The sequence below is a fragment of the Zosterops lateralis genome (assembly GCF_965231275.1).
Source record: "Zosterops lateralis genome assembly, chromosome: 2".
Taxonomy (NCBI): domain Eukaryota; kingdom Metazoa; phylum Chordata; class Aves; order Passeriformes; family Zosteropidae; genus Zosterops; species Zosterops lateralis.
Window position 1 is genome coordinate 3,002,975 of NC_139763.1, and position 26,514 is coordinate 3,029,488.

The 26,514-nt window shown below is 30.9% G+C and overlaps 1 protein-coding gene across 4 annotated transcripts in view; it reads left to right on the top strand.

Moving 5' to 3' along the window:
• Window positions 1-26,514, top strand: part of TTC3 (tetratricopeptide repeat domain 3) — a 64,573-nt gene that overhangs the window by 19,327 nt on the left and 18,732 nt on the right. For 3 of the 4 annotated variants that reach the window (XM_083884006.1, XM_083884008.1, XM_083884007.1), the window contains exons 11-24: window positions 17-71; window positions 812-974; window positions 1,904-1,949; window positions 7,309-7,432; window positions 8,989-9,046; window positions 15,115-15,175; window positions 16,461-16,527; window positions 17,839-17,955; window positions 19,582-19,719; window positions 20,166-20,249; window positions 21,258-21,370; window positions 23,309-23,435; window positions 25,938-26,060; window positions 26,203-26,304. In XM_083884006.1, coding sequence (XP_083740132.1) covers window positions 17-71; window positions 812-974; window positions 1,904-1,949; window positions 7,309-7,432; window positions 8,989-9,046; window positions 15,115-15,175; window positions 16,461-16,527; window positions 17,839-17,955; window positions 19,582-19,719; window positions 20,166-20,249; window positions 21,258-21,370; window positions 23,309-23,435; window positions 25,938-26,060; window positions 26,203-26,304 — 1,378 coding nt within the window. Of the gene's footprint in view, window positions 1-16; window positions 72-811; window positions 975-1,903; window positions 1,950-7,308; window positions 7,433-8,988; window positions 9,047-12,427; window positions 12,971-15,114; window positions 15,176-16,460; window positions 16,528-17,838; window positions 17,956-19,581; window positions 19,720-20,165; window positions 20,250-21,257; window positions 21,371-23,308; window positions 23,436-25,937; window positions 26,061-26,202; window positions 26,305-26,514 lie in introns of those variants that run through there. The other variant, XM_083884009.1, reaches the window with a different exon arrangement.

A 26,514-nucleotide genomic window follows, 5' to 3' on the forward strand; every position in this document is an offset into this window, starting at 1 on the left:
CCCTTCTCTTTTACAGGAGAGCAGTAATTGATGCAAAAAGAGCCATAATCCTCAAGCCTGATTGGCCAAAGGTTGGTGTCTTTAACATCCCAAAATCAGCTTTTTTTGGGTATTTTTGAGCAAAATGAGAACCCAGAGCTGATTTTTAATGAATGAACACAGAGATTTATGGAGTGAAAATTCTTGCCAAGTGCATTTGTTTGGGGTTTTTGGGTTTAAAATGTTATTTTTGAGGTGTCTCTCAGTGTTGAGAAGAGGTGCAAGAAAATGTTTGTTGTGTTGGGAGTTATCAAAATGCTTAAAAAAATAAGCAGATATAAATATAAAAAATAATATTAAAAATATCCTATAATAATATAGTATTAAAAAAAAAATCCTGATTAATGGCCAACAGGTATTTCCCAATATTCCTGGCCTGAAGCAGAGTAAATAAGGGATGTTTAGAAAAATTGCAGAGTAGCTGAGATTAGGGGGGGAATAAAACAAATTTGATCTTTTTCAAAGAAGAGAAAGCAAAAAAAACCCACCCAAATTTGATTTAAAAAAAAAAAAAAAAAACCAACAACAAAAAAAATGCAACTTTTTTCATTCTTCCCATTTATCTCAGTTTCACTGTGCTGAGCTTTAAAAAAATCTGATTATTCATCAGCTGAAAGCTGAATTATTAAAAAAAAAAAGTGATTTTTGCTGCTGCAGCAGCATTTTTGGGTGGAAATCTTTCATCTCCTGGGTGCAGCTAAAACCTTGAAATATCAATTTTGAATTGAAATGTCAATTTTTGAATTAAAATGTCAATTTTTGTGCCCTGCAGGGTCACCACCACTACTGCAAAGCGCTGGCGCTGCTGGGCAGGGCTGAGCTGGCCCTGGAGGCCAATGGAAGGGCCCAGGAGTTGTGCCGGAAAAACCCCGACGGGCTCAAGGAACTCGTCCAGCAAAGTGAGAAAATCAAAAAGAGCCTCCAAGAAAGTGCCGGTAAATGGGAAATTTGCTTTGGAAGTAGCTTAGGTTTTTTATTTTTAATTTAATTTAATTTATTTTAATTTTTTTTTTATTATTAAATTGAATTTGTTTTAATTTTTTAATTTAATTTATTAAAAAATTTAGTTTATTTAAATTTTTTAAGTTAAATTTATTTCAATTTTATACTGAATTTATTTAAAATTTTTATTTGATTTATTTAAATTTTTCTATTTAATTTTATTTCTTATTTAATTTTATTCTTAATTAATTTTTTCTTATTTAATTTTAGTTTTTATTTATTTTATTTGTATTCAATTTATTTTTACTTTAATTTATTTAATTTATTCTTTATTTAATTTTACTTTTTAATTAATTTTATTTTTATTCAATTTCTTTTTACTTTACTTTATTAATTTGATTTATTTTTTATTTAATTTTATTTTTATTCAATTTATTTTTTATTTAATTTTATTTTTAGTCAATTTCTTTTTACTTTAATCTAGTTATTTAATTTATTCTTTCTTTATTTTTAATTAATTTATTTTTTATTTAATTTAATTTTTTATTTTATTTCATTTATTATTTAATTTTATTTTTAGTCAATTTTCTTTTACTTTATTTATTTAATTTTTTCTTTATTTAATTTTATTTTTTAATTTTATTTTTATTCAATTTATTTTTTACTTTAATTGATTTATTTAATTTATTCTTTATTTAATTTTAATTTTCAATTTATTTTACTTTAATTTAATTTATTCTTTAATTTTATTTTTAATTAATTTATTTTTATTCAATTTTCTTTTTATTCAATTTTCTTTTTACTTTAATTTATTTATTTTATTTATTTTTATTTAATTTTATTTTTAATTAATTTATTTAAAATATTTATTCAGTTTCTAATTTAATTTAATTGGTTTTGGTTTGATTTTTTTTTTTTGTAGATACTAAACATAAACAGAAGGCAAAGAAGCCTCAGCCTGAGAAGAAGTGAGTAAGGAATTGGCAAGTTTGCTTTGCTTTTAATTGATTTTATTTTTAATTAACAATGTTTAGGTGATGCATCGTGGGGATATTGCACAGATTTTTGTTGTCCATCAATAAATAAAAATGGAATTCAAGAATTGATCAGGAATACTGAGGATTCCTAATAATTAAATAAATTTATCTTGGGTATCCAAAGCAATGTGGGCAGCAGAGCAATTAATTAAAAATTAATTTTTAACAATTAATTGCCATTATTAATTATTTATTTTTTAAATAGATCATTTTAATAATTCAATTCCAGTCCCTTTTGTAGAAAATATTGTGGGATTGTTTCTTTTTTTTTGTTTTTCTGTTGCTTCATCATTGCACAAGTTTGGACTGTGCAGTTGGAAGCTCTAAAAAATGATTGATGGAATCTTTAAAAATGGGAATAATTTGTATTAATCTGGATTTTTGTGTCGTATACGTGTAAAATATGGAAAAGAGCACAGGGATTCTCTCTTTAATTTGTATTAATCTCAGGTTTTTCATATTATTTTACACATATTATATACGTGTAAATATGGAGAATTCTCTCTTTTATTTGATTTAATCTTTTTTTTGTGTCATATACATGTAAAATATGGAGAAAAGCACAGGGATTCCCTCTTTAATTCGTATTAATCTCAGTTTTTTCGAGTTATATACATATAAAATATGGGGAATTCTCTCTTTAATTAGTATTAATCCGTTTTTTTGTGTCACATACATGTAAAATATGGAGAAGAGCACAGAGATTCTCTCTTAATTTGTATTAATCTCAGTTTTTTCGTGTTATATACATATAAAATATGGAGACGTGTTATATACATATAAAATATGGAGAATTCTCTCTTTAAGTTGTATTAATCTGTTTTTTTCTTATTATATACCTGTAAAATATGGAGAATTCTCTCTTTAATTAGTGTTAATCTGATTTTTCATATCATATACATGTTAAAATATGGAGGAAAACCCAGGGATTCACTCTTCAATTTGTATTAATCTGTTTTTTCACATCATATATGTGTAAAATATGGAGAATTCTCTCTTTAATTTGATTTAATCTGGGTTTTTCACATCATATACATGTTAAATATGGAGAAAAGCACAGAGATTATCTCTTTAATTTGTATTAATCTGTTTTTTCACATCATATATGTGTAAAATATGAAGAATTCTCTCTTTAATTTGATTTACTCTGTTTTTTCACATCGTGTATGTGTAAAATATGAAGAAAAGCACAGGGATTCTCTCTTTAATTTGTATTAATCTCAGTTTTTTCATATTATATACATGCTAAATATGGCAAATTCTCTCTTTAATTTGTATTAATTTGTTTTTTCTTATTATACACCTGTAAAATACGGAGAATTCTCTCTTTAATTTGATTTAATCTGGGTTTTTTGTGTGATATATATGTAAAATATGGAGAATTTGTGGTTTAATTTTATGTAATCTGGTTTTTTTTTGTGTCATACATATGTTAAATATGGAGAATTCTCTCTTTAATTTGAATTAATCTGGTTTTTCACATCATATACATATAAAAGATGGAGAATTCTCTCTTTAGTTTGTAATAATCTGGTTTTTTGTGTCTTATATATATAAAATATGGAGAAAAGCACAGGGATTCTCTCTTTAATTCGTATTAATCTCAGTTTTTTTGAGTTATATACATGTAAAAGATGGAGAATTCTCTCTTTAATTTAATTTAATCTGGTTTTTTTGTGTCATATACGTGTTAAATATGGAGAATTCTCTCTGTAATTTGAATTAATCTGTTTTTTATGTCACATATGTGTTAAATATGAAGAAAAGCACAGAGATTCTCTTTAATTTGTATTAATCTGTTTTTCCACATCATATGTGTGTAAAATATGGTGAATTCTCTCTTTAATTAGTATTAATCTGTTTTTTCTTATTATACACCTGTGAAATATGGAGAATTCTCTCTTTAATTTGATTTAATCTGTTTTTTCACGTCATATCCATGTAAAATATGGAGAATTCTCTCTGTAATTTGAATTAATCTTTTTTTTGTGTCATATACATGTAAAAGATGGAGAAAAGCACAGGGATTCTCTCTTTAATTCGTATTAATCTCAGTTTTTTCGAGTTATATACATATAAAATATGGGGAATTCTCTCTTTAATTAGTATTAATCCGTTTTTTTGTGTCACATACATGTAAAATATGGAGAAGAGCACAGAGATTCTCTCTTAATTTGTATTAATCTCAGTTTTTTCGTGTTATATACATATAAAATATGGAGAATTCTCTCTTTAAGTTGTATTAATCTGTTTTTTTCTTATTATATACCTGTAAAATATGGAGAATTCTCTCTTTAATTAGTGTTAATCTGATTTTTCATATCATATACATGTTAAAATATGGAGGAAAACCCAGGGATTCACTCTTCAATTTGTATTAATCTGTTTTTTCACATCATATGTGTGTAAAATATGGAGAATTCTCTCTTTAATTTGATTTAATCTGGGTTTTTCACATCATATACATGTTAAATATGGAGAAAAGCACAGAGATTATCTCTTTAATTTGTATTAATCTGTTTTTTCACATCATATATGTGTAAAATATGAAGAATTCTCTCTTTAATTTGATTTACTCTGTTTTTTCACATCGTGTATGTGTAAAATATGAAGAAAAGCACAGGGATTCTCTCTTTAATTTTTATTAATCTCAGTTTTTTCATATTATATACATGCTAAATATGGCAAATTCTCTCTTTAATTTGTATTAATCTGTTTTTTCTTATTATACACCTGTAAAATACGGAGAATTCTCTCTTTAATTTGATTTAATCTGGGTTTTTTGTGTGATATATATGTAAAATATGGAGAATTCGCTGTTGAATTTTATGTAATCTGGGTTTTTTTGTGTCAAACATATGTTAAATATGGAGAATTCTCTCTTTAATTTGAATTAATCTGGTTTTTCACATCATATACATATAAAATATGGAGAATTCTCTCTGTATTTTGTATTAATCTGGTTTTTTGTGTCATATACATGTAACATATGGAGAAAAGCACAGGGATTCTCTCTTTAATTCGTATTAATCTCACTTTTTTTGAGTTATATACACGTAAAAGATGGAGAATTCTCTCTTTAATTTAATTTAATCTGGTTTTTTTGTGTCATATACGTGTTAAATATGGAGAATCCTCTCTTTAATTAGATTTAATCTGCGTTTTTTGTCATATACGTGTTAAATATGGAGAATTCTCTCTTTAATTTAATTTAATCTGGTTTTTTTGTGTCATATACATGTTAAATATGGAGAATTCTCTCTTTAATTTGAATTAATCTGTTTTTTATGTCACATATGTGTTAAATATGAAGAAAAGCACAGAGATTCTCTTTAATTTGTATTAATCTGTTTTTCCACATCATATGTGTGTAAAATATGGTGAATTCTCTCTTTAATTAGTATTAATCTGTTTTTTCTTATTATACACCTGTAAAATATGGAGAATTCTCTCTGTAATTTGAATTAATCTTTTTTTTGTGTCATATATATATAAAATATGGAGAAAAGCACAGGGATTCTCTCTTTAATTCGTATTAATCTCAGTTTTTTTGAGTTATATACATGTAAAAGATGGAGAATTCTCTCTTTAATTTGATTTAATCTGTTTTTTTTGTGTCATATACGTGTTAAATATGGAGAATCCTCTCTTTAATTAGATTTAATCTGCGTTTTTTGTGTCATATACGTGTTAAATATGGAGAATTCTCTCTTTAATTTAATTTAATCTGGTTTTTTTGTGTCATACATATGTTAAATATGGAGAATCCTCTCTTTAATTTGAATTAATCTGTTTTTTATGTCACATATGTGTTAAATATGAAGAAAAGCACAGAGATTCTCTTTAATTTGTATTAATCTGTTTTTCCACATCATATGTGTGTAAAATATGGTGAATTCTCTCTTTAATTAGTATTAATCTGTTTTTTCTTATTATACACCTGTAAAATATGGAGAATTCTCTCTTTAATTTGATTTAATCTGTTTTTTCACATCCTATCCATGTAAAATATGGAGAATTCTCTCTGTAATTTGAATTAATCTTTTTTTTGTGTCATATACATGTAAAATATGGAGAAAAGCACAGTGATTCCCTCTTTAATTCGTATTAATCTCAGTTTTTTCGAGTTATGTACATATAAAATATGGGGAATTCTCTCTTTAATTAGTATTAATCTGTTTTTTTGTGTCACATACATGTAAAATATGGAGAAGAGCACAGAGATTCTCTCTTAATTTGTATTAATCTCAGTTTTTTCGTGTTATATACATATAAAATATGGAGAATTCTCTCTTTAAGTTGTATTAATCTGTTTTTTTCTTATTATATACCTGTAAAATATGGAGAATTCTCTCTTTAATTAGTGTTAATCTGATTTTTCATATCATATACATGTTAAAATATGGAGGAAAACCCAGGGATTCACTCTTCAATTTGTATTAATCTGTTTTTTCACATCATATATGTGTAAAATATGGAGAATTCTCTCTTTAATTTGATTTAATCTGGGTTTTTCACATCATATACATGTTAAATATGGAGAAAAGCACAGAGATTATCTCTTTAATTTGTATTAATCTGTTTTTTCACATCATATATGTGTAAAATATGAAGAATTCTCTCTTTAATTTGATTTACTCTGTTTTTTCACATCGTGTATGTGTAAAATATGAAGAAAAGCACAGGGATTCTCTCTTTAATTTTTATTAATCTCAGTTTTTTCATATTATATACAAGTAAAATATGGAGAATTCTCTCTTTAATTAGTATTAATCTGTTTTTTCTTATTATACACCTGTAAAATATGGAGAATTCTCTCTTTAATTTGATTTAATCTGGGTTTTTTGTGTGATATATATGTAAAATATGGAGAATTCGCTGTTTAATTTTATGTAATCTGGGTTTTTTTGTGTCATACATATGTTAAATATGGAGAATTCTCTCTTTAATTTGAATTAATCTGGTTTTTCACATCATATACATATAAAATATGGAGAATTCTCTCTTTAATTTGCAATAATCTGGTTTTTTGTGTCATATATATATAAAATATGGAGAAAAGCACAGGGATTCTCTCTTTAATTCATATTAATCTCAGTTTTTTTGAGTTATATACATGTAAAAGATGGAGAATTCTCTCTTTAATTTGATTTAATCTGTTTTTTCACATCATATCCATGTAAAATATGGAGAATTCTCTCTGTAATTTGAATTAATCTGTATTTTCGTGTCACATAAATGTAAAATACAGAGAAAACCACTGGGATTCTTCTCTCTTTTCCCACATCAGGGGCTGCACTTCTTCAAAATCCCCTTCCAGGGTCCCCCCAGAGCAGAAAGGAGCAGAAAAAGAGAAGAAAAAATCCCAGGCTGAGCCCAGAAATCCCCAGGGTGCCCAAAGCCTCGAGGCCAAGGTACAGCAAGTCTGCTTTTTCCTGGGGTGTTTCCTTCCAAACTCCAGGAATTCCTGTGCCTGGAATCCTTTCATCAATTCTGTATTTTCCTGGGGTATTTCCTTCCAAACCCACCTCAGAAATTGGGATTTTTAAGAAGGAGGGAGGTGGTTGGTTAGAGGAGGTGGCCACTGTCGTGCTTTTATTTTTAATTTTTTTTTAATGACTCATAAGCAGTTATTAATTTAAAGAGAGATTTGTGCCATTTTTATTGTCTTTGCTGCTGTTGTAAGATAACAAATGATAATTTACATATTATCTATAAATATATATAACAGATATAATTTATAATATATGTATATGCATATTATATATAATATATACAATATATTATGTATAATATGTCATATATTGTATGTAATAGATATGTCATATATTATCTATTATATATATTGAAATATAGTCTACATTCCTCAATGCAATATAATATACATAATATACATTATATATTATATATAAATAAGAATATATTATATAAAATACTATATATAATGTATATTGAAATATATTTCATATTATAGATAACATATATAATATATAGAAATATATTGTCTTTATGCCTCAATGCAATATACTATATATAACGTATATAATAATTTATATTATGTAATCATATTATATATGATATGATATATATTATATCATATTATATATGATATAATCATATATTACATTATATATTATGTATCATATTATATAGAAAGTATGTAATATATATAAAATAATAATATATAATATAAGATATAATATTATATATAAAATATAATATATATAATAATACGAATCATAATGGATAGTATGTTATATAATACATAATATGACATAAAATATTATAATAATTATATAATGATATATGATCATATATACAGTGGTAAAATATTATATAAAATTACATTTTATATATATAAAAATATATTAAAAGTTACGGTTTGTGTATATAAGAGACATACATTATAATGCTATAACCTCTATTTATGTATTACAATTTAACCCATGAAGTTCACTATAAAAAAGCTGCCAAATCCAGACAAATAAAGTGAGTTTCCAGGTCAGTTGGGCAGAGCTGTTTGTGCTCTCGGGGCAGGGGGAGGGCCCTGGGCAGTGACGTGGCCCTGGGAAAACGAAACCAGAGCAGGAGGGCAGGAAATGGAAAAACAAACCTGGGGAAGGGCCCAGAAGTGCTCGGGGCTCTTCTTGTGTTCTCTCCTCTCTGCAGGTCTGGGAGTTTGGCTTCCCCAGGGGCAAAATTCCTCTGGGAATATTTCATTTCTCCTGTCAGGTTTGGAGATGGTCTAAACTGAGACAGGCTGGGGAGGGAAACCTTTACAGAAACACTCTGATTAATGAAATTATTCTTCTTTACTTCTTGATTAAGAACATAACACATCACATTTTCATTGCTGAGGGGTTTGGTTTGGGGTTTTTTTGGTGTTTTGTTTTGTTTTGTTTTTTTTCTTTGTTTACATCCCGTGTGGGAGATGAGTTTGAGTTTTGTAATCTGATATTTTTGCCATCAGGTGGTGGCTGAACCCCAGAGAACAGAAGGCAAAGTTTCCACGCTGGAGCAGCCTCCAAGTGAGTTTATTTTTGATTTTTTTTATGAAGTCTGAGCCACTCCTTCCTCTGTTTCTGCTGTAATTAATAACCAGAAGTGCATTTCCTGCCATTTCCACCTCCTTGGGCAATCATCCTTTACTTCCTCCTTAGTCACTTCTGCATTTCTGCCTTAATTCCTCAAGGCTTTTGTGGTTTGAAGTGACTGAATTCAGGATTGAAACTGGAATTAAAAGAGTAAAATCTGAGTCACAGGCTGGATATGCTTTCCCTCCCCCTGAGCCAGGATTTAAATCAAAGAGAATTCTGTGTTTTCAATAATTTCCAATTAATTTGTGGTTAATAAAAGCTCCATCAGAAAACAATTCTGCAGCTAAAGAGGGAAGAGGCCAAAAAAATATTTGGCAGAGTGGATTTTTAGCTGTGTGATTCCTTGGTCATGTTTGATTATTTTTTTAATGAATATATAATTTTATAGAGAGAGCTCCCAGCCCCTAAAACTCCCCCAGTGCCTGAGTTACTTTTATTGCACTGAAAGTGAAGTTCAGGCAGTTCTGAGATTCAGAGGGAAATATTTTCCTAAATTTTCATGGGGTTTTTTTAGGAAATCCTTTCCTGAATTTTCCTGGGAGTTTTTAGGAAATCTTTTCCTGAATTTTCCTGGGGTTTTTTTAGGAAATCCTTTCCTGGGGTTTTTTTAGGAGATCCTTTCCTGAGTTTTTTTAGGAAATCCTTTCCTGTTTTTTTTTTGTTTGTTTGTTTGTTTGTTTGTTTGGTTTTTTTTTAGGAAATCCTTTCCTGGGGGTTTTTAGGATATCCTTTCCTGGGGTTTTTTAGGAAATCCTTTCCTGGGTTTTTTTAGGAAATCCTTTCCTGGGTTTTTTTTTTAGGGAATCCTTCCCTAAATTTTCCTGGGTTTTTTTTTTTTTTTTTAGGAAATCCTTTCCTGAGGGTTTTTTTAGGAAATCCTTTCCTGAGGAATTTTAGAAAATCCTTTCCTGGGGGTTTTTACCACTTGCTCTCACTTCGGTGCCTGTTCCTGACATGTTTAAATACCTGAGGAGGTGGCACAGAGCCCTTGAAAATCAAATTTTAGGAAACCACTGAAGGTGTATCAGAAAATACTCTGATTTATAAATGAGCAGGAGGAGGAGTGATGCTGATTGTGGGAGCTCTGTGAACCTCTGGAAGGGCTGAAGGATTTTTTGGGAGGTGAAAAATGTGGGGAAGTTGTTTTTGTTGGAAAGATGTTAAATGGTGATGGAGAAAAGAAGGAAGAGTTTCTTCTTCTGTGAGGACAGGCTGGGAAAACTGGGATTGTTCAGCCTGGAAAAACGTTTTGGGGAGAGCTCAGAGCCTGAAGAGACTCCAGGAGATCTGGAAAGGGACTGGAGACAAAAAATGGAGGGACAGGGCACAGGGAATGGCTCCAGAGGAGGATTTGATGGGATCTTGGGCAGGAATTGTTCCTTGGGAGGGTGAGGAACTCCTGCCTTTGTAAATCCCTTCTCCAGGAGGAGTCTGGCTGGGGCTGGAGTCAGGTTTAGTGACAGACCTTTATGCCCAAGGCTTTTTTTGGGTGGAATTGATTCTTTCAATTCGAGTTTGGGTGAGTTTGACCCTTAGGATGAAGGATGGCAAACCCAGGATACTGATATAGGTAAAAAAAATCCTGGTGGAAATAATGATGAGAGAAAGGGATTTTAACCAGTCTGTTACACAATATAAGTGCTTGTAACTGATATTTTAGTGCATTGTTTGTTCAAGTAATCATTTAATGATTATTATTTTTTATTCTGGAGAAGAGAAAGCTCCAGGGGAGACCTTAAATCCCATTCCAGGGCCTACAGGATCTCCAGGAGAGCTGGAGAGGGACTGGAGACAAAAAATGGAGGGACAGGGCACAGGGAATGGCTCCAGAGGAGGATTTGATGGGATCTTGGGCAGGAATTGTTCCCTGGGAGGGTGAGGAACTCCTGTCTTTGTAAATCCCTTCTCCAGGAGGAGTCTGGCTGGGGCTGGAGTCAGGTTTAGTGACAGATCTTTATGCCCAAGGCTTTCTTGGGGTGGAATTGATTCTTTCAATTTGAGTTTGGGTGAGTTTGACCCTTGGGATGAAGGATGGCAAACCCAGGATACTGATATAGGTAAAAAAAATCCTGGTGGAAATAATGATGAGAGAAAGGGATTATAACCAGTCTGTTACACAATATAAGTGGTTGTAATTGATACTTTAGTGCATTGTTCGTTCAAGTAATCATTTAATGATTATTATTTTTTATTCTGGAGAAGAGAAAGCTCCAGGGGAGACCTTAAATCCCATTCCAGGGCCTACAGGATCTCCAGGAGAGCTGGAGAGGGACTGGGGACAAAAAATGGAGGGACAGGGCACAGGGAATGGCTCCAGAGGAGGATTTGATGGGATCTCGGGCAGGAATTGTTCCCTGGGAGGGTGAGGAACTCCTGCCTTTGTAAATCCCTTCTCCAGGAGGAGTCTGGCTGGGGCTGGAGCCAGGTTTAGTGACAGACCTGGGCACTGCTTTATGCCCAAGGCTTTCTTGGGGTGGAATTTACCCTTTTGGTGAGTTTGTCCCTTGGGATGAAGGATGACAAATCCAAGATATTCATCCAGGTAAAATAAATCCTGGTGGAGATGGTGATAAGAAAAAGGGATTTTAATCAGTCATTACACAATATAAGTGGTTGTAACTGATACTTTAGTGCATTGTTTGTTCAAGCAGTACTTAAATTTCTCCAGGGAGACCTTAAATCCCCTCCCAGTGCCTAAAGGGGCTCCAGGAGAGCTGGAGTAGGGACTTGGAGGCAGGGCTGGATGGACAGGACACAGGGAATGGCCTTGAGCTGAGGGAGGTGATGCTGAAACCAAAACCAGAACCAAACTCTAACCCAGGCTGGAGGATTCCAAAGCAGCCATTCCTCATCCTCAGTGCTGGACACACCCAAAGACCTCAACAGCACTTCTGGAATTATTTTCCATGCACCCACCTCTTCCTGGAGGCCATTTCATGGCCCTGGAGGCTCATTCAAAGGGTTCTCTGGGGTTTTATTCACTGAGAACCCCCAAAATTTGGAGTTTCCTTTCCTTGAGCTCCACTTTGGGCGTTTGCTGTTACAAAATTGTGTAATTTTGCCCCAACACTCCCCCTGTAATCCTCATTATCTGCTCCCTCCCAGTTCCCAGCTGTGCTCAGCATCTTCTGTGCCCCTCTGACATAGTTTTATCTCCTTGGCAGGTTGGGCTCTGAGCTCTTATCCTGCAGCTTCAGGGGGAGAGAGAATTTCCCTTCTCCGCGTTGGCGCGGAACGAACAGAGGATGAAATTGGGCAGGAAATCAGAAATTCTCCCCTGGAAGGGCACAGAGAGGGGCTGGGGAAGGGGCAGAGTGGCTGATTTTTGGAGGAATTTAAGGAATAAAAGAAGGAAGGGGGATGATGATGATGCTGGGAGAGATCTGCCACTTCTTGGCCAAAGAGCGCGGATTTCGACCCACTCCTTGTGTTCATTTTCTTATTTAATTTTCACTGTTTTATTTTCACTTTCTCTTTTCCCCTTCCTCCTCCCCCTCCTTTTGTAAAGCAAAATATTTGATTTGGAGGGGGGGTGGAGGCTCCCAGTGACTGGCTGGCCCCAGTTTGCTGTGGGTGGGGAGGAAGAGCCTTTTTTTTTTTTTTTTTTTTTTTTTTCCCCTTTGTCTTTGTTCTCTGAACCTGCAGGAGTTTTAATGGAAAAGAACTTAATGCCACATTTTATTCTTGTAAAGTTATTTGCTTTTTTGATTTATTTTTCCTGCTACTTCCTGTTTTTGGTCTTCATGTACTGTTTCTTTGAGCTGGTGTATATTTTTTTTAAATACCTATGGTCGCTCCTGATGGAAAGTTCTAAGAAAAGTGATTCTAATTCTAATATTTTTAAACGTTTGTGGGGTAAGTAAATGATATTTTCTGTCGAATTAATGCATATTTTAACTTAAATTAGCTGGATTTGCTTGTTAAGTTTATTTAGAAGCTTTTTTTTTTAATTTCATCTGGAAGAAGCAGTTTAAAGTTGGGTGTTGTGGAGGGGAGGAATTGTTTCTGTGGGAATTGTTGCTGCAGTAATTTCTGTTGAATGGCTTTTGAAATGGGATCATTCAGTTAAAAACAAAACACAATGCTTATTGATTTCTTCCTTCAATGGTTTCTTTGCTTTTCACTAAGGTTTTGTTGTGAGTTAGGTTGGTTCCTTATGGTAAAGCAGCACATAAATGGAAGAAAAAGTGAAATTTCTCAGCATTTGGATGGTTAAAGGAGGATGTGCTGGAGGTGCTTTCAGGAGGATTCTTTCTCCATCATTTCAATGTCTCTGTTTAGAGGAATTTGTGGTGATTTTTTCTGTATCTTTGTGGATTTCCCATGAGTTCCACCCAAGGAGTGGTGCGTCACATAATCCTGAACATGTCCAGTCTTAGTGATTTTTGTCCTGACTCATTTCAATTCCAGCTCATTGAGGAGCTCTGGGTGAGCAAATGCTCCTGGCAAAGGGCTGGAGGTGCCCCCTGGGCAGGATTGGGGTGAGGAATGTTCTGGGACACCTCCCCTGCCTGCAGGGACACACCACCCAGGGCAGCAGCTGCATTTTTCCACAATTTCCCAGTATTTTATGTTTAAAATACTCTTGGAGTATCATTTTTAAGCACAGATTGTTGCTAAAATTTCATATATCACATTAATAACTCCTCCTCTTGTTTTCAAATCTGATTTTTTGGTAGTTCAGCCTAAGAATAACCCAGTTCTCCAAAAAGTTTCAATCCAGGTGCTGGATTGTTTCTCCTATGGGTGTGTCCAAGAAAAGAAAAAAAATAAAAAAAGGTGATTTTTGCAGTTAATGGCAGGAATTCCTGGGTTTGCCCATCACAATAAAGCATTAACACCACATTTCCTCCTTCCTTGTTGCTCAGGAATTGTTCCCTCTGCAGCAGCAGGGTCGGGTCTCTGGAGTTTGGAAGTAAATTTGGGGTGAAATTGGAGAGTTAAAAGTGATAAATCCTCCCTTGGTTTGGTCATTCAGTGTTTCCTCATTGGTTTATTTTGTTGCCAGGGCTCTCTGTGTCTGTTCATTTACATTTGAGATTGGCAGGGCTTGAAATTCACTTTTAACTTGGGGATTTTTGAGGTGAAAAATTCATCCTCATAATTTTTTTTTTTTTCCCGGGGAAACTTGGACTTCCATAGGGGTCTGTTATTCCCTTTGAAAATTCTGATTGGTCACCAAGAGTTATTAAAAAAAAAAAATCCCAAACAATTTTAATATAAAATATTGGAGAATATTATTTTATAATATATTGCCTAATGTACAATGTGTGCATTTTAATATACAAGTATATAATTATAATATAATAAAAAATATAATAATATATAATTATATAATACAATCTATAATCTATACTATAATAATTATATAATATAGTAATTATAATATATATTATATTATATATTCTAATATACAATTCTAATATACAATTATATAATTATAATATTACAATTATATAATTATAATATATAATTATATATTGTGTATAATCTATAATCTATACTATAATAATTATATAATATAGTAATTATAATACATATTTTATATATTATAATATACAATTCTAAAATACAATTCTATATAATTATATAATAATTAAAGTATATATTATCTACTATTTTTGATCAAATTTTATTATCAATATTATCAAACTGATTTTATAGGACAGATTGATTTCTTCAGCCTGGAGTCCACTCTAATAATCCAAATTTTATGGAGCCAGGTCATACCTTGCAGGATTTTAAGATTCTTCCATTTGTTTGAAGCCTTTCCCCTTTAGGATTTTATTAATCCTCTATATTATTGACCAAAACTAAAATCAAATTAATGGCATTAACACTTTTTGGTTGTGTCAGTTTTGACTTTGTCACTTTTTAATCTCCACAATTTATAGAGGCAAATGTGAGTTCCAAGTGCATTTTTTTCTTTTTTTTTGTTTTAGGGAAGCAAATTTAGATTTGGTTTAAATTTTGTTTAAAAATCCTTTTCCCCATTACAGACCAAAGTCAGCCAAACAAACGAAAGGCAAAAACCAAAAGTTGTGATTATGAAAAGATGAGGTAAGAAACACTAATTCTCTTCAAATTTATCATTATTTTGACTTGTTCCATGGGAGATTAACACAGCTTGTGTTTGCTGCTTGCTGATGGCTTTGTGTGATTTTTTACATCCTGACAGTGGATAAAAGTCCCCAAAATTCCATTTTTTTCCCCACAGTTAATTCTTGAAAACTGAATATCTTCCATGCCCAGCTGAATTTTAGTAAATGAAGGCATAATTTGAATTATTTGCTGTTAAAGCAGAGGAGTTTTGTTGCAGTTGTTACATCCAAAGTTCCAGCAATAATTGTAACTCACTCTTATCTCCTTTCCAAGGCCTCTTTGCACCAAAGAAATTTTTTTAAACTCCTCTGACTCCTCCCTGAGCTCAGGAAAAAAAGATGAAATCTGGTTTTGTGAGTTTTATATTAAGAAAGAACTTTGCTTGGAGTCCTTTAGATGTTTATTGGCTCCAATTTTCACTTAAAACACCATCAAAAGTTAATTTTTCACTTAAAGCACAATCTGATTTTAAGGCCAATGGAACAGGAATGTGAATGGTTGGGGCCAAAATTCAATTAATAGAGGTAGAACTATAGGTTTTATATTTATAAAAATATATATTTATAATATTTATAGGTCCACTCCAAGCAGAGAGGAAATCATTCTTTATTTCCAGTGGTTCTTGGATTGTGTTTGGGATGGCTCAAAACATGAGGGTGCAGCAAAAATGGGATTTTTACGTGAAAATAGGGAAGTTCCCATGCAAAAAGTGATAAATTTATATATTCTACATGGGAAAATTGCCATGTAAAAATTAAAGATAATTTTTCCAAGGCAAATTTCTGGTGCAGAAGAGCCCAAGCTTTTAAGAAAACCTGATTATTCCCAATCCTAATTTAAGTGTGACCCACAACCCCAAATTTCTTTGAATCAATATTTATTTCAGCACAATCCTGTTGTTCTCTCATAATTTTTTTTTTCTTTTAAGTACCAGTGTAGGTATGAAAATTTAAATTTTGCCACAGGAGAGGTTATATAACTGAATAATAATAATAATAATTATTATTATTAATATTAATATTATTATTAGTGGCTTCCTTTTCCTTTCACTTCAAGAAAAGAGGAATATTTTCATTTCCTCTGGAACAAATTCTTTTTAAAGCAGCTTAACCAGCCTCAAAATTGCTTCTCTACTGGGGAGGAATTGATCAGACCTATGAAAACCAGAATTTATTGAAAATAAATTGAGATTTAAAGCACTTTTACAAACCCTTGGTGCCCCTATCCTGTATTTATTTTGTAGGGATCATGTGGATTTGAAGAGGGAATCTAAAACCATGGAGGATAAAAGTTTCTGTGCTGTGCCACAGGTAATGGCAATTCAGAGCCTTAAATTGGAAATAATTTGGTTTTTGGGGTTTTTTTTTTAGGAGCTTTGCACAAAATCTTGGTTAATTCCAAAATTTAACTGCGTGGCTTTGATCAGAGGCAGAAATTCTGTGGTTTATTCTGATTTACACTGATTTATTCTGTTATTTTCTTCTGGTTTCTCTTTTTTTCTCCTGCTATAAAACCTGGCTGAGATCATTGAAAAAAAAAACCTTCCCAAATTTCTGCCTGAACATTTTCCAGTGGATTTTGGTTATTGATTATTTTCCCAGTTTGGAAACACTTGGAAATATCCCAATTTTGTGGAATGGCTGTTGGAAACACTATAAAATTCATACCTTGAATGGTCTCGGCCCCAAAGAATTCCTGAAGGAAATAATGGGAATATCCATAATTAATTCTTCCATCCTTGTTAATTGGGGGATGTAGATACCAAAAAAAAAAAAATCTCTATTCTGGACAAAACTGAATTTAGGAGAAGGTGCAGATTCTGCTATAAAATATCTAAAAAATTTCCTATAAAATACCTATTTTTGTTTTGCTAATTAATTGCTGGTGCTGAAAGGAACATCTTCATTAATTTAATTTGCTTTATATGTCACGGAACTTACCATGAAATTAATACAATTTATTCTTTTCTGTAACTGCATGGCACAGCATTAATCCATGACTTTTAAGAAATTAAAATAAATCTTCATTATTTACAAGTCTCCCTGCAGATTTCAGGAAGTATCAAGAGTGAAAACAAAAATATAATTTTAGCATAAAATAATAACAAATGACAGAGTGAAATAATGGACTCTGAAAGTTTTCCAGATGAGCTGGACACAAAGTATTGCAGGAGGAAATAATTCTCAGCTGTTCCAAAAAACATTTGGATACAAAAAAAAGGGAGGAAAAGCAAAAGTCTGGGTTGTGCTTTTGGTTTTGTTTTGTTTTTTTAATATGGAATAGGAATTAAAATGATGCTTGAACTGAAGTTGCGGCTTTCTGGAGAGAAATTTAGAATAAAAATTGGGTTTTTGAAGAGATGAGCAGCTCCATGAAAAATTTAATCCAAAAATTTTATAAAAATGCACCTTGTTTGGGGGAAAAAACAGTGCAAAAGTGGAATTGAAAAGTGAAATTGTGCTGGAACAATTCAGGAGGACTCAGAATTTCCACTTGACTGTCACAAAAGTGTTTTAGCAAATTTTTTTTTTCCAAAGCAAATATTTTGCTTGTTTTTGAAAGAAAAAAAAAAGAGAAAATGTTGTTTTCTTTTGAATTTTCTGTCTTTTTAAACATTCCAGGTGGATTTTAGCCCAGATGTGAAATCCCTTGGCCTGGAGGGTGATGGAGCTTTGCTGGACAGGGATGGTCCCATTTTATTGCCCCTGATGAGAGCCTTGAACACCCCAGAAATCACGGTGAGCTCTGAGAAACCTCCTGGGCTTTGGGACAGAAATTCACATTTGTGCTTTCAACAGCCTCCTTCCTTCCCCCAGAGTCATCCTAAATATTATTATATCACGTCATATCACGTCATATCACGTCATATCACGTCATATCACGTCATATCACGTCATATCACGTCATATCACGTCATATCACGTCATATCATCGCGTTGTTATATCACATTATTACGTTGTATTATAGGTATAATATATTTATATATAATATACATTTTTATATAATATGTATTTGTAGATATTATTAATTATATTTATTATATTATATTATATTATGTTATATTATATTCTTACATTACATTATAGGTATAATATATATTTATATGTAATATACATTTTTATATAATATATATTTGTCGATATTTATATTATATTATTGCATTGCATTATATTATATTATAAGTATAATATATATTTATATGCAATATATATAATTCTGTAATATATATATTTGTAGATATTATTTATATTGTATTATATTATATTCTTACATTACATTATAGGTATAATATATTTATAGGTAATATATATTTATATAATATATATTTGTAGATATTATTTACATTATATTATATTATTACATTGCATTATGTTATATTATAGGTATAACATATATTTATATGCAATATATATAATTCTATAATATATATATTTGTAGATATAATTTATATTGTATTATATTATATTCTTACATTACATTATAGGTATAATATATATTTTTGTGTAATATACATTTTTATATAATATATATTTGTAGATATTTATATTATATTATATTATTACATTGCATTATATTATAGGTATAGTGTATATTTATATGCAGTACGTATAATTCTATAATATATACTTTTGTAGATATTTATATTAACTATATATATAACTATATTAACTATATAGTTTGTATAGTTATTTATATTTTTATTTATATTTATTTAGATCTATATTATATTATTATTATATATTATTTGTATTATATTAACTATACATAACTATATTAACTATATATGTATAACTATGTATTATATTGTATTATATTACGTTTGTTATATTATACTTTTAGATAATATATATTATATATATTATAATACATTATATAATATATATTATGTTATATATAATATATTTTATATTATATATTGTAATATTGATATTAGTTATTAAAAATATATTATATATCATATATAGTATGATAAATATTATGTTATAAAATATAATATAATAAGTTATATAATATAACATATATAATATAGTACATACATATATTATATATTATATATTTTATATATATTATATGTATTTTAGATATAATATATATTTATATATTATATGTACTATGTATAATATAGATATTAGATTAGATTAGATTAGATTAGATTATTATATTGACACTATGGGACACTGGGCCAAATGTTTTCCCTACAAATTGTGAGTTGAGGATGTGAAAACCACCCAACAACAGCACAAGACCTATTTTGGGCGCAGCATAAAAAACACTTACCAAAATACCATCATTTATTTTTAAAAAATTCTAAAAAAACCTCTAAAACAAAGGTGTAAAATAGATTTTTTCCTGCCTCACCCAGGTGGATTTCAGCTCCCTGCCGGAGGAGGTGACGGGGCTGGCGCGGGAGGGCTGCAGGGCGCTGCAGGAGCAGCAGTGTCTGCGCGCGGAACAAGCCTTTGCCCAACTCCTCAGTGCCCTCTACACTGCAGGATTCTCGGTAAAATCCCCCAAATCCCGTCCCTTGGGCCTTCCTGCTTCCCACCACCCCGGGCCACTCCTCCCTTCCCCCAAAATAATTATCATTTTATTGGGTTCTTGGCTGCAGAGTCAAATATTTTGATATAACCCCGTCTTTATTTCCTAAATATTCCAAATTAAGATTCCTAAAAGAGCAATATCAAATATTGTGAGTTTTTTACTATACACACCATTGTTGGTTGGACTTGGTGATCTTTTCTGTGATTGTCAGATGGGCCTTGATTCATGATGGGTAAAAAGGATTTTGATGGCAAATTTTGATGGAAATTTTGGAAACTCAATCAGCTTCTGACCCAAAAGTCATCCTGGATTTCTCTTCATTGATTTACAGTATTTTTACCGTGTTTTTGTTGTGCTGTGCCTATAATTTGACTCTTTTTTTCTTTTTTTTTTTTTTTGTTTTAGCAATATGTGAATATTCTTAATATTAATTATGTTATATTCCTGTATGGACATGCCAGTGCCCTCCTGGGAATAGGACACCCTGAGGTAGGATATGAATTCATTTGTATTTTTATTTTTATTTATATAATTTATTTTATATTTTTATATATATATATATATATATATATATATATAAAAATGGTGTTATATATATAATATACTATATATAGACTATATATATTATATAATATATAATACATATAATTACTTATTTTATATATTTTTTGCTTTAATTTATTTCTTTTATATATTTATTTAACCTGATATAAAATGTATTTTATTAATTATTTATAATATAAATTTATATCCTTATTTATATTTATAAATATACTTTTATAGACCATATATATTTATATATTTTAATATATATATTTATATGTTTATTTTATATTTAAATACTGCCTTAATTCCAGTTTCTAGCCCAGTTTGGCAGTTTCCCATCCATTTTTTTATATCTTCCTAACTGAGAAGATGAGGGGGAAAAAGGAAACCTCAGGACACATTTTGGAATTTTACAGTTGAATATCTGGGATTAAATCCTTGATGATTTGGGATGATTTAGGCTATCAAATAAAATTTTCTTAATAATTTCTTCAAATGAGCATTGAAATTACAGTCAATAATTTTTATTTCTGCTCTGCACTGGTGTTTTCAACATAAATATTCTGCCCCTAAAACAAGAGCCAGAAATTGCTTTGGGTTCTGGAAAATGCAAAACCAGAACTGGGTGTGGGTTGACTTTTTTTTCTTTTTTTGGGGCGTTTCTTCCTGCAGTTTTTGGTCTCACACTGAATTTAGAAACAGCTGAGCTCAGTCATTTAATTCCTTTATGTTACAGCAAGTCTGTGTTCACAGAATAAATTGTTTTTTAATCAAAGAAAAGGATGTTGTGCCTGTGATCCCAAAGGTGTTTAATTCAATTTATTCTTCCTAAGACTGATCAAGGAATAGGACACACTGACCCCACCCCTAAAGGAGGATAAAAAACCCCAAGAAAAGTGGGAATATTCTGACAAAACTCAATATATTTTCGTCTCCATGTTTCTTTTGAAGGCGTTGGCAAAGGCTGAAGATGAGTTTCAGAAAATAATCGTGCAATATCCAGAAGAAAGTTGTTTTTGTTTGGCCCATTATGGAATTGGGAGGGTTTACTTCAGGCAAAACAGGTTGGTCTGATGGAAAAATGTCAAGGAAAAATCTTTTTTATTTGAGGAACTTTGCTTTGGGTGGGCTCTAATTTTTCTGTGTTAATCATTAAATTCATCCATCAGGTGGATTTAATGGAATGGATTTAATGCAAATAAAGGGGAAGTTTGTTGCTGATGGGAGCAGATTTGAAGGAATATTTGGGGTTTATTCCAAATAAATCCCAAATATTTGGGAGTGTGGGAGAGCTCAGAGGTAAAAAACAAACCCTCTTTGTTCTGGGGGAAAAACCCATCCTAAAAAAATGTGAATTTATCTCCTCCCTGGGGAGCTGCAGAGGGACCTTGGGCTGAGATAAGGCTCAAATTCCTTGGAGCAGATAACCAGGGATGTTTCCCTGAGCTGGCACAGCCCAGAGGGACAGGGAGAGCCTGAAATTCAGGGACAACACAAGAAACAAACTGAAAAAAAAAAAAAAAATAAAATAAAAAGCTGGAGCTGCTCCCACCCATCCAGAAAATCCTGGGGGAGTTTTGGGGAGTGTGGAGAGCTTGGGAATCTTGGCTGCTCTGGGGAAAGGAGCTGTGGGAAGCTCGTGGAGGGATTTTTGGGATATTCCTGATGCTCTGTGGGATCAAAATTCCCCCTAAAATCTTGTTGTGGGTTGGCTGGGAGCTCCTTATCCAGCTGTGATCCTGCTCCTCTTTGGGAGAAAGGAGAAATTCCATGGAAAAAGCTTCAAAGTGGAGGTAAAAAACAGGGAGGTAAAAACACTTCCTAATCCCTCACAGGAAACACTCCAGGTGGGAGGAAAAAAGTACATTCAAGATGAGGAAAAGAGAACTTCTTGCCCATTAAAATAGAATTGGAGAGTGGGAAATGAGAATGAAACAACTAAAATCCCCTTTTTCCTCCTCTCCTTTATCCCAGGCTGGAATTCACTCCCTCATTCCCAACTTTTCTCCTTCTGAGCTTCCCACTGGGATGGGGAATGGGGGAAGATTTTTTTCCCCTTGCTCCTCTCAGGGAAAAAAAAAAAGAGATATTTTGTGCAGGATGTTTTTTATCTCTGCTTTCCTTGAGGTGTCAGTGCCTTGCACAGCTGGAATTGGAGCTCTCTCATTTCTCAGGGAATTGTCTCCACCTCCCTGCCCAATTTTTGCCAAAATTGTGCCAAATAAAGAAGTTTTGATGCCAAATAAAGCTTTAATGCCAAATAAATAGGTTTTGATGCCAAATAAAGAAGCTTTAATGGCAAATAAAGAGGCTTTGATACCAAATAAAGAAGCTTTAATGGCAAATAAAGCTTTAATGGCAAATAAAGATGTTTTGATGCCAAATAAGGAAGTTTTAATGCTAAATAAAGAAGATTTGATGCCAAATAAAGAAACTTTAATGCCAAATAAAAGCTTTAATGGCAAATAAAGAGCTTTTGATGCCAAATAAAGAAGTTTTAATTCCAAATAAAGAAGGTTTGATGCCAAATAAAGCTTTAATGGCAAATAAAGAAACTTTAATGGCAAATAAAGAGGTTTTGATGCCAAATAAAGAAGTTTTGATGCCAAACTCTCCCTCCCTCCTGTAGGATGGCTAAAAGCCCCTGCTCAGGGCGATGCTCAGAGGGAATTTCTCCTCCCTGGCTGCACTCTGGGATTCCTGTGGGGTTTTTTTGACAGTCCTGACCCCAAAAAAAGTCCCTACAAATGTGCCAACACCTCCAGGCAGAGCCATTCCCACTCCCTGAACTCAGGGAAAGCCCAAATCCAGCAGAGTCCTGTCCCAGCTGTCCCCACCTGGTGGTTTTTACATCCCTGGGGAGATTTTTTTTAACTCAAGAATTAAACAGAACATTTAATGAGATCTGTTCTCTCATTCTCTCAGTCACCTCTGGTTGCTCCTGGGAGGATAAAATGAATAAATTTTTAGGAAATTTATTTTGAATCTGTTCCAAATTGCAGGTTTACTCAGGCCCTTGATCAATTCCTGAGGTCTAAGGTGATGATTGATTACAAGATTGTCCCTGGAGTTTTAACCTGGCCAGGGACCAGCCAGGTCATCGAGGAGACGCGAATAGACAATTTACAGGTCTGGTTAAAAATATAATAATAATAATAATAATAATAATAATAATAATATCGTGCTGGTGCTGCTGGTCCTGGCAGGATCCATGTTATTTGTTGTTTATCACTGATTGTTTTTTCATTGATTGTTTTTCAATTCATTTATCATCAATCGATTTATCTGTTTTAATTTATTGTTTTTAATTTATCATTTTTTCATTTATCATTTTTCATTTATCATTTTTATCATTTTTTCATTTATCGTTTTTCTCTTTAATTTATCATTTTTTCATTTATCTTTTTTAGTTATATTTTTTCATTCAATTTTTCATTTATAGCTTTTTTTCATTTTTTCCTTTATAATTTTTCATTTTTATTTTCAAGTTATTGTTTTTTCATATATCAGTTTTTCAATTATCGTTTTTCTTTTTCATTTATCATTTTATTATTTATACCTTTTTTCATTTATCTTTTCTCTCATTTTTTCAATTTTTTCATTTATCGTTTTTATTTATCATTTTTATAATTTTTCACTTGTCCTTTTTTATAATTTTTTCATGTATCATTTTTAGTTTTAATTTATATTTTTCATTTATAATTTCTTTTTAATTTATCATTTTTAATTTATCATTTTAATCATTTTTTCCTTTATAATTTTTCATTTGTCATTTTTTTATTTATAACTTTTTTCATTTTTTTCTCATTTTTTCAATTTATTTTTTCATTTATCTTTTTTATTTATCATTTTAATTGTTTTTCATTTATCATTTTTCTTTTTTTATCTTTTATTTATCTTATTTATCAGTTTTTCATTTATAATTTTTATATTTTTTCCTTTATAATTTTTCATTTATAATTTTATTATTTATGACTTTTAAAATTTGTTTTTTCTCATTTTTTTCAATTCATTTTTTCATTCATCTTTTTTATTTACCATTTTTATCATTTTTCAATTATCGTTTTTCATTTATTGTTATTTTCATCTTTTTTCATTTATCGATTTGTCTTTCTCATTTTTATTTTTAATTTATCGTTTTTTCATTTATCATTTTTAATTTATCATTTTTATTTATATTTTTCCTTCATAAATTTTTCATTTATCACTTTTATCAGTTTTTTCATTTATCATTTTCTCATTTATAACTTTTTTCATTTATCTCATTTCTCATTTTTTCAATCCATTTTTTCAATTATCTTTTTTTTATCATTTTTATCACTTTTTATTTATCATTTGTATTTTTATTTTATCTTTTTTCATTTTTCAGTTTTTCATTTATCAGTTTTTAATTTATCACTTTCATCATTTTTTCCTTTATAATTTTTCATTTATCATTTTTATTTATAATTTTTATAATTTTTCATTTATATTTTTATTTATAATTTCTAACCAACCCCAATAAATTTTGGGATCATGTTTGATTCTCTTCCTTCCACATTCCCAAACTTTCAGCTGTGAACACACAAAAATTCTGAGAAGAACCATCAAAACTCTGAGTTTTGAAATTAAAAAATTTAAAACTAAAACAACTTCTCTTTTTTTCCCATGGGATAAAATTTACACTCACAACAAACAAATTTAATCATTAAAGAACAAGAGGAGGTGAAAAAATGACCAAAATAAACAAAATTTATAATGTACAAATAAAAATGAAGGGTGGAAAAATGTATTTTTAAGGAACTCTTAAGGACAGAGAAGAGGTAAAATAAACCAGAGTGACAAAACCAAAATTTTAAGAAAAATAGAAATATATAGATGGGAAAAAAAAAACTTTGACCATGTAATTAAAATAAAATAAAATAAAATATTGGGATTTATATAAAATTCCCAGGAGCTGCTCCTCACTGAGGGAATTTTGGAACTTGGAAGATTTTTCAGTGGATGGACTTGGCCAAACTCCTCCAAGTTTTTTTTTTTTTTTTTGTGATAAAAACTGCATTTTTGGGGCTTTTTTCCTACCAAAAAAAAAACAACCTCAGGGTTTTGTCCCAGACAATCAGGACACAGAAATCCTTGGTCTGGGATCTCTGGATAATTCAGATTTTTCAGGGGTTTTCAGGTGATGTTTTATTTATTAATTTGAGCTCAATTCCAGCCCAGCCCTGGTTTAACTCTGGTGGTTTTCCTTCAAGAATTATCCTGGGAATCTTCAGAAATGACCCAAAAAACCCTCAATTTTTTGCCCCAATAATCTGTTTTATCATTTGGCCAATGAGAAAAACTCCCCTTTGGGATGGGTCAGGATAAACCTGAATTTTTCTCTGTGTGAAGCTGCCAGAATTTCAAACAATCCCTGGAATATTTTGGCCATAAAAGGCCAATCTTCTACAAAAAAAAAAAAAAAAAAAAAAAAAAAAAAATTAGGATTTTTTTGGGGATCAGTCACTGCTTTTCCAATAGGGATGTGTTTCACTGCAGGAATTTTGGGAGTAGAAATTGAATTTATTTTTTTTTCCTCCTGATTTCTGTGCAGTTTGTCTCTCAATAATTCTGTTTTTTTGTTGTTTTTTTATTTTTTTTTTTTTTCAGATGGCTTTAAAGAATTATATTGAGGAATGTAAATTCCCTCCAGAGCCTGATGCTGTCTGTCGATACCAGCAGTGCCATGGCTACTCCAAAATCCAAATATATTTTACAGACCCAGACTTTAAGGTAAATTATCACTTGGGAAAAGCTTGAGAGGTAAAACTTGAGATATTTTCTGCCTCTTTTTCTATGATCCACTTTTTTTTTTTTTTTTTCTCTCGTGGTTTGATTTCAAGCTATTCAATTTTATTTTTCTTTTTTTTTTTAGGGTTTTATACGTGTTATTTGCTGCCAGCAGTGCAGAGTGGAGTTCCACATCAGCTGCTGGAAAAAGCTGAAAACAACAAACTACAGTGATAAAAATGATAAGGTGAGATCTTTGCTAGACTAGAATTTTTTAATTTATTTTTTTTTTTAATCATAGAATTGAGAGATGTAAAGGAATTCCCACAAAATTTCAGCAGCCAGGATGAAATGAAGGGAAAATCAAGATTCTGGAAGTTGATTCTTGGGTGTGAAGTTGGAGAAGGGAGTGAAAAAATAAAAGATTGTCACAGATTTTCCATGATTTTTGAATTTA